The sequence below is a fragment of the Paralichthys olivaceus genome, chromosome 19 (genome assembly GCF_024713975.1).
Source record: "Paralichthys olivaceus isolate ysfri-2021 chromosome 19, ASM2471397v2, whole genome shotgun sequence".
NCBI classification, from domain to species: Eukaryota; Metazoa; Chordata; class Actinopteri; order Pleuronectiformes; family Paralichthyidae; genus Paralichthys; species Paralichthys olivaceus.
Genome location: NC_091111.1, coordinates 16695938 through 16704143, shown reverse-complemented (window position 1 = coordinate 16704143; position 8206 = coordinate 16695938). Strand labels below are relative to the sequence as shown.

Below are 8206 nucleotides of genomic sequence, written 5' to 3'. Positions count from 1 at the left end.
TGAAAACGTGTGGTGTTGTATTATCCCAACAATAAGTCTATATAACTGCACCTTGGAATTTATCCTCTTTGGATTCAAATCAACAAGTGTCAGAGAACCTCCAGTCAACACCTCTTCAGGATAAATGCTCACTGTAATAATCAAAAAGCTCTTTGGATCTGGAAAACCCTGTGGATTAGACGGTTGGAATCCCAAAGCCGGGAACAGGCCTCAAATGAACCGAGGAAAACCAAAGCAAACAGAGCCCGAAGCTGCCGCAGGCCTTTGCACTTTAAAAGGTTAAAGGTATACTTGGACAAAGAGCTCCAGGAGCCCGACATTTGATTCACTGGTTAGATTGTATTTTTGTTTGAATTATGGATTGTCTTTGAATCAAACGGTGATATTTTGTTGGAAAGGATACCTGGATTTTTGTGAACATGGTGGATCAATGTTGTCCTCAACCAAATTGTACTATTGTACACTCAAGATCCGTGGATTCAAAATTCAATGACAATGCAGCTACCACTGATGTTATCCCCACTTCTCCCAAACAGAGGCATAGTGTGTCACCTGTACAACATAACCCATTCTGTCTGACAAGATCACAGCATGGTCACTTTACATGTATTATCAATGTAAAGACTATAACTGTAATTTAATGGCTTCTAGTCACAACGACGAGAACAAAATGTAAGAATTTTTAGATCCTGTTCATGAATGTAACTACAGTCGGTGCTTTCTATGACATTGTGACCTGTACATACTGCTAAACAAGTAGATTGTGTATTTTATACTTAAACAAATTCTTTGTGCTTAAAGAAAATTCACCTCGGTCAATAAAGTTGATGAAAAGAAAATTTCAATAACTGCCAACACGAGAACCTGCCTAACTTGTTCAGCCACTTTCAAAGACCAAAGCAATTATATATGTTTACTTTAATGGCTTCTGTTTTTCCATGTGGGCTTTTACACAATTTAAAAAAGAATAATTGCCCCGATATCTACTCTGCTTGAACCTCTCTCGACAGACTGAATTTCATCTCCAAAATAATACTTTGTCATTTCACATTTCAACAACACAATAAAAACAAAAGGTTTAATAGTTTTGATTTTTATCAAATTTATTTAAAAGAAGATTAAAAGAATCATTTGTTTTTACAGTTTACAATACACAGTCAAATGTCATAGGAAGAGGCAAAATGAAAACGAGCTCTAATAACTTAAGACTGTAGCAGATTCAAGTTCCTGATTCCGGAGAACCCAGGCTCAAAACAACAAGAGCGGTGCATTACATCCACAAGTGCATTTGCATTCCATGGCAAAGAGTGGTGTAGTGAGAGACAAAGAGCTTGGCACTTCATAGAGCGACGTAACACCGGGTCTCATTAAGGTCCACTAAACATGCCCCTTCACAAGACGATCCACTTCAATGTGAAGCAGTCATTTTACGTTTCTCTCTTTTTGCAGAACGGCTCTCAGAGCCCTCCTTAAGAATCTCCAGCTCTCACCGAGGGAGTCATCTGAATGATCAAGTTCAGTCCCAGTAAGAGGTTTGAGTTGACGTGGCAGAATGAACCAGTCCTTTTCTCTGGCGTCGCTATCAGTTTGAAACACAGCCATGATCCGGCAGTAGTGGTCACATCCTCAGAGCGCTGCACTGACGAGTGTCAGGGCAGCTGTGACAGATACGCCTCGATGGCCTGCAACGTGGAGATAATACGTTAGTTGTTGTCACATCCAGAGAGACATCCTGCGGCTGGATGTATTCAAATAATCTTTCTTTATACATATTATAAACACAGGGGATAAATCAGAGGGCCATCAAAGCACATTTTCCAAGATTATTCCAAAATACACAAGATAATAAATCACTTTGAACAGTTGATGTACAAGTTATAATAATAATAAAACTGAGTGACTTTTTCATTTATTTCATGAAATGCCTCGGTGGTCATCATTAAATAATTAACGTTCTCTGGAGGTTTTATTCATTTCAAAATCAAACAGGATGTGAAGATGGGAATGCAATACACCCTCAACTCCTGGTGACTCATGGTGAGTTTTTTTTTTAAGGTGGGAGTGGTTGGTTGCGTCCACCAAAATAAACAGAGAGCCGAAAAACAAACAGCAGAAGCACCTGCATAGTAAAACAGCTCAGTGATACATCTGGGTCACAATGATCATTTTACATTTGTCAGTCTGTTGCACCTTCTCCAGTAAATACTCCAGTTAAAGCTCAACCCTTCGTATCTAAACAACTGCTCAACACCACTTTAACATGTTTCTGTAACAAATCTTTCACAACTTCTGCATCGTGACACATTCCCTGTTAAGTTCTACAATATTAATCTTGTTCACCTTTGCCAGCTCTCCTGTTGATCCTGGAACCAAACATAGTCGGGCTCCGTCCTTCCACAAGTCCTTCAGCCGCTGCTTCATGACGTCAATATTCCTGCAGTAAACATGCAAACATTAACTGTGCAGCATGGGGGGGGGGGGGGGGGAGGATCATAGGAGTATTTGATGCCAATACAAACATGAGGGAGTAAAAAAAAAAAACTCCAATTCCAATATATTGGTCAATTAGATATTACAAATCTTTTTTTGGGGCAATGATTAAGAATTTCTCAAACATTTTATTGATTTATATTTCACAGTTTAACCATAAACTTTATCATAAATAAAAAAGAAAACATAAATACAAACTTGAATTCATATATATATATATATATATACACTGTAGAAAAACACAGTAACCTCTCTCCTGCCCCTGATAGGAACCATCCCACTACAAGATTACAACTGCAGTCAGGCGGAAACTCAAAACAAGTACACGGTGAACTCTGTGACAACAACAGCATCAGCTGTAACTAAAACAAAACGCTGAGACAAATGTTTCCATCAGTTCTCCAGTTCTGTTTCAACTGAGCCCATCAGCCACAAATCCAGCAGACGTCCACACATTGAAAAGAATAAATAAATAAAAAATAAATAAACTGCAACCACCCTTAAAGTTGTTCGTGTCAGTGGGGGGCAGTAGGTTGTGTTTAAGTCTGTAGTACCCACCTGTCCTCTGAACAACTGTCCCGCAGTCTTTTCTCGTTCTTTGAAAGTTCTGGCCACCACTTCTTGATGACGGATTGAACCCAGTGTAAACCCACCATGATGTGTCTGTAAAAACAGATGAAACAGACCAACCAGTTAAATATTAGCATATGATATTAGTAAATGATGAATCGTAGGGTTCTACTTATTTTATTGTTTGAGTATTGAAGACATTTCACTGCTGATCCGAGAGCTTTCACAAGTTCTCGGTTCAATTCATTTATAATTAACCAGAAAGGTTGAAAAGCTCAGATCAGCGATGCGTCACCATCGAGACTAAAACAGCAAAAACAGAACTCACTTTGATCTCAGTGCTTTTAGATATAATGTCAGAGAGAGAGAGAGAGACAGAGAGAGAGAGAGAGAGAGAGAGAGAGGGATCATTAAACATGTATGAAACCCACAGAGCCACTTACGCTTCGTATTTACTGGCAAGAATCACTTTGACTTGGGGCAGGAGGTCAACACAGCAGCCAAGTGACAAACATGGTGCTTCAGTTTGAAGACTGATGAGACACAAAACACATGAAAGATGAAAAAATAAATTAAAAACACAGTTGTGTACTGGAAACGTGGGGAGACACAGAAAAGCAAAAAAATGTGTCCAAACTGTCTGAATAGTTTAAATTCAGCCTCCGACTGTCAACGGATAAAAACCAAAGCAGCGATATTAAAACATCCAAACAAGCCGAAGTTACAGGAACGAGTCAACAACCTCTAAACCTGGAGCTTTACAACATATATGAACGGATGACAGTTTATTCTACTCTTTAAAGATAATTTATTTGCATTGATGAGAAATTGATTTCAATGCATAGGCTTATCTTTAATTATGAATACAAACAGTAAGGACATGAAGGAGTTTGTAACTTCAATCTGACCAATTGTGCTGATCAAAAGCTTTTTATTTGTTATATATTAAAAAAGATATGTCACAAAATCATAATTTGGATTATTATGCTACATGCTCTTATTATGTAAAAGGGAAACACATGAAACACCCAGATGAGACTCACTCTTTAGTTAAGACAGGTAAGCAGTCAAGCAGCACCCCTGTGTCTTGAAATCTGAAGAACAAAATGATGATTAGAAATGAAACAAGTTCACTATAATTAAAATGTGGATGAACATAATGTGAAAGTTTTACCTTATGAGATAGGCCACTAATTCACTGGCGTTTCTTCGCCATAGTGTTTGAGCCACTTGAAGTCGTAGATTCCTTCCAAAAAGGATGTGAGTCATAGCTTCGTGGTCCTTCGACAGCTGCACAGAACAGATAAGCAAAGCACAAAAGAAAAGTCAGTTTACGAGTTGAACAAAAGAATTCAAAGAACCGGGTTTATTAGACGAATAAAGAGAAACAGCACTTTGAATCCTCACCTCGGCAAAGTCGCTGTACTTGGAGCTGGCCCCTGCCATCTTGGAGGCCTCTGCAGAGTTCACAGGGAGCCCACAGTTGTCATTGTAGTGAATGCCCCGCACGTCATCGGAGCACGTCAGCTCATTTTCTTTGTTGGCCATGCCGGGGTCACGGGCACAGCCTACATCTGACGCTCTACGGTGCAGCTTCGCGCCCACCTCCACCTGCGGACAACCCTTCCTCTTGCAAGACGACAATCGCTTTGCTGCGCTCGGACTGCGTACTCCGTAATGCACCTGAAATCTGCAGAGAGGGAAATCGAGATGGAGCAGATGCGAAACTCGTTTTGAAGAAACGTTTACAAAAAAAGAAAGAAAAAAGAAAGCAAATCCAGAGATAAGGTGAAGTGGTTATGAGAAGGTGCCTTAATGGTCCAGCAGTGACTGACAGGGATGATCTGCGGGACACAGATAATGATGTGATCAGAATTAAGATGAATCCCATGATGTGGATCAGACACTCACCTTTCTTTATCTAACTCGTCCTTATTTATAATATCCACCTAAAACAAAAGGATATGGGATGAGGCCACTACTAAACATCTCTTCTTCTACTCCACCACCACCTCCACCACTGAACTGAGCTTCACAGTCACCAGCATTCAATAATGTGGACAATCACTCTGATAAACAAAGTCCTGAATGTCTCCACACCTGCTTCATGTTCTTGTCAGCAGGAAGGTGCAGGCAGGATCACAGAAAGCCATTGGACTGATTCCGGGTGAGCTCTCAGACTTTTCCAGTTTCCAGACGAGCTTCAGCAGCTTCCATGACACGGGACTCTGCTGGACAAACACAGTGTGGGACGCTCACTGGTTAAAACACTTTCACTTGTGTGTCCAGTTTGTCTTCGTGTAACACGACCTGCAGACTCTGAGACGGAAAACTTGAGAACGAGACTGAACAGAGATGCACTTTACTTAACGAAGGCGTTGGCTGCAGAGATAAAGAAAAACACACCGGAGTTAGCTAACCGAGCTAAGAGGCGCCACCGTCAGCGGAGTGAGTCGAGTTTAATGGTTCGAGTCCGGCTGCAAATAAGAAACTACGAAGTTCAGATCGGCCGCTCTTCGTCACTTAGCTTCAGCTGTTAGCCTTTAGCTCAGCGCGTCAAAGCGGCGCTAGCCGGGGCCAGCTAGTAGCAGCTAGCTAACTAGCTAGTTAGCTTAGCTAGCATCCCAACTCTGTGGACATATGTCTAACACAGGTGACACTTCCCGCCTCCCCCCCCCCACACGTCGCGTTCACAGTTCGAACCCCAAAGTGGAACACAAACCGTGTCATGGTGTCGGGGGTCTCCAGGTCTCAGCGGGTTTTCACGAGCTAACGAACTCTGTGTGTGTGTGTGTGTGTGTGTCAGCAGGTTAGCTAACGTCCAACATTCAAATGTACGCTCCGCCGGTGTGTGTGTGTGTGTGTGAGTGAGAGGATCGTGGGGTCGATTCCTGTGCAAAAGGAAAAAGAAATGGAGATTTAGCGACGACTGCTGCACACGAAGGGAATTTAAACACCTCGGTGCTGCAGCGCCACCTGGTGTCGAGCGGTGAGGCTGCAGGGGGGCGACTGGAGAATAAACAGTGATAATGTGTTTGTATCATCAAACATGTAAAATACATGGATGTAGACAAACCACACAGATATCACTTAGTTTTTAATTCATTGTGTTTGTTTAGTACCATCATGATTTATTTGTTCTGTTTGTTTGTGTCTTACTCTTTCTAATTTCACTATCCATGATATATACAGCAACTTCAGTCCTGTATTTATTCTACTTATTTGTTATCTGGTACTTTCTCTATGTACAGTATGTATTAATACACAGTACAAATAAATATAACACGTTTTTAAAACAACAGCAGCTGAACACAGTGCAAGACAAGAAGACACAATGTGTGAAATACAAGAGAAGAGTCAGATAAAATAACACACCAGCATCAAATTTATTAGAGTCAATTAAAATAATTAAGATTGGGGCATAATTCAAGGTAGAACTCGTTACGTTTTGGTTTTTGGATTATTATTTATTCCCCTTTTTTAAAATTCGGAGGGTGTACAAAAAGATTTTCCTCCTGTTCTCAGAGAATCATTTAATGGTTTAAATGTTTAGGGGACTGATATCTACGAGTGTATTGCTCTAAAGATTCTATTGCTTTTCTCTTTGAGGAGAAATAGATAAATACAATTTCACACGTAAGTACAGCAAACAGGAACAAGACACCGTCTGCTGCAGGACTCCTTGTTCCTGTCTCTGGAGATAATTTGTGGTGAGGTCATCGTGCAGAGTGAACCTGAGACTGAAGTTAATACTTTAATATTTCTATAAAAAGCTCCAATTCAATTTCTTATAAATTCATTTCATTACCTGTTAATTCCTAAAACAACCATCACCTCTCTCATCTTTAATACTGCTCTAGAAGTTGATTTATTGATTTTTCAAACCTACCTATGTATTTTTAGCTTAATTTTAAAACAACCCAGCTTTGAATTATCATATTGTTTTTGTCCGTTTGTTCAAAGTTGGACTGATCTTATAACAACCACATCTGTATTCAGTTTATTTTTGTGACACACGATGACAAGATTGAATTTCTGCTGTTTACAAGATTTTTCCATTCACATCATCCACATTTTCGGGTCTCACAATTGAATGATCTGGTCCTTTGGTTATGACACAACACCTTGAGCAATGTTCCACACACAACAGAAAACAGATATATGCATAAATAAATAGCCAGGATGACATAAAGCAATGTTTTCCTGTTTTAGCCTCTGGTGTGTGATGTGGTCAGTTTTAAAGTGTGTTTCTAACTTTTCATGCAACATATAAAACTTAATATATGTTTATTTTAATTGTTAATTTTAAAAATATCTAAATTGTCAGAACAAGGGGCCCCTTAGGTTATCCTCAAAATCCAAAAGGACACAATAGAAGATACAGAACCTTTGCATCAAAACCCTCTCATGCACTCCAGGAAATAACTGAATAAATAAGATGAGTGCAGCTGGAGTCGGAGTTTTCCTTTTGTTTTGTTTTGCTTGGGACTGAATCATTCATGAGCTGAACTCTGAGTCTGGACATCGTTTACGGTCGTCAAACTCTTTTCACTGCAGGGACTAGACCGTGGAGAGGAACCGGTCATTTAGGAATTGAATTTGTCTGAGCACTGTTTCTGAAACCAGTAGTTCTGTTTGCTGTTGGCTGTGTTTTGTTTTGGAAATTTCAAAACAGGTTTATTTACAGGGATATTTGCGGCCTCCTCCCCCCCCCCCCCTCAGACAGACTCCGCCAAAATGGAATAAGATGATTGTTGATGCAAATCTGCAGATGTTCTTATGTTGACGACCACATAAACAGCAAAGAAATACCAGATTTTACTGTGACGAAAATGTAGAAACTAGCTCTCTTAATATATTGTGTCTGTACGACACAGCTCCACCTCCTCCCATTGTGCAAAAATAAAGTTAAAAAACTCTGAACGGTGTGAATCCATCATCACAGCTGTCTGACGGGTTCCCTTGATCCTGGTACTTTTTCAAAATGTCTTTCATCTCACAGGGCTGAGCGGGTGGCTGCTCTGGAGGGAAACTTCCTGGCAAACGCTTAACGGGGCAACAACAAAAAAAACCTGCCAAAAAACACAAAGCTATTCTGAAGCGTTTGCCGTCGTCACCTCGTTGATGAAGCGTTTCTGTCCTGATG

At 40.3% G+C, this 8206-nt stretch overlaps 1 protein-coding gene across 3 annotated transcripts; it reads right to left on the bottom strand.

Annotated features, from left to right (window-relative positions):
* Positions 1–1085: 1085 nt before the first annotated feature.
* On the bottom strand, positions 1086–5991 carry LOC109635949 (katanin p80 subunit B-like 1). 3 transcript variants are annotated; one of them, XM_069514881.1, is made up of 10 exons: positions 5783–5991; positions 5161–5291; positions 4972–5009; positions 4468–4750; positions 4235–4350; positions 4104–4154; positions 3504–3593; positions 3049–3153; positions 2341–2434; positions 1086–1682 (listed from the first exon to the last, which is right to left on the bottom strand). In XM_069514881.1, exons 2-10 carry the CDS (start codon positions 5167–5169, stop codon positions 1650–1652), a joined length of 819 nt encoding a protein of 272 aa, XP_069370982.1. In that variant the 5' UTR covers positions 5170–5291; positions 5783–5991; the 3' UTR covers positions 1086–1649. The 3 variants fall into 3 exon arrangements, with proteins under 3 accessions (XP_069370982.1, XP_069370981.1, XP_069370983.1); XM_069514880.1 differs by having other exon boundaries at positions 5161–5288; XM_069514882.1 differs by lacking the exon at positions 5783–5991 and adding an exon at positions 5467–5707 and having other exon boundaries at positions 5161–5288.
* Between the last annotated feature and the right edge of the window lie 2215 nt (positions 5992–8206).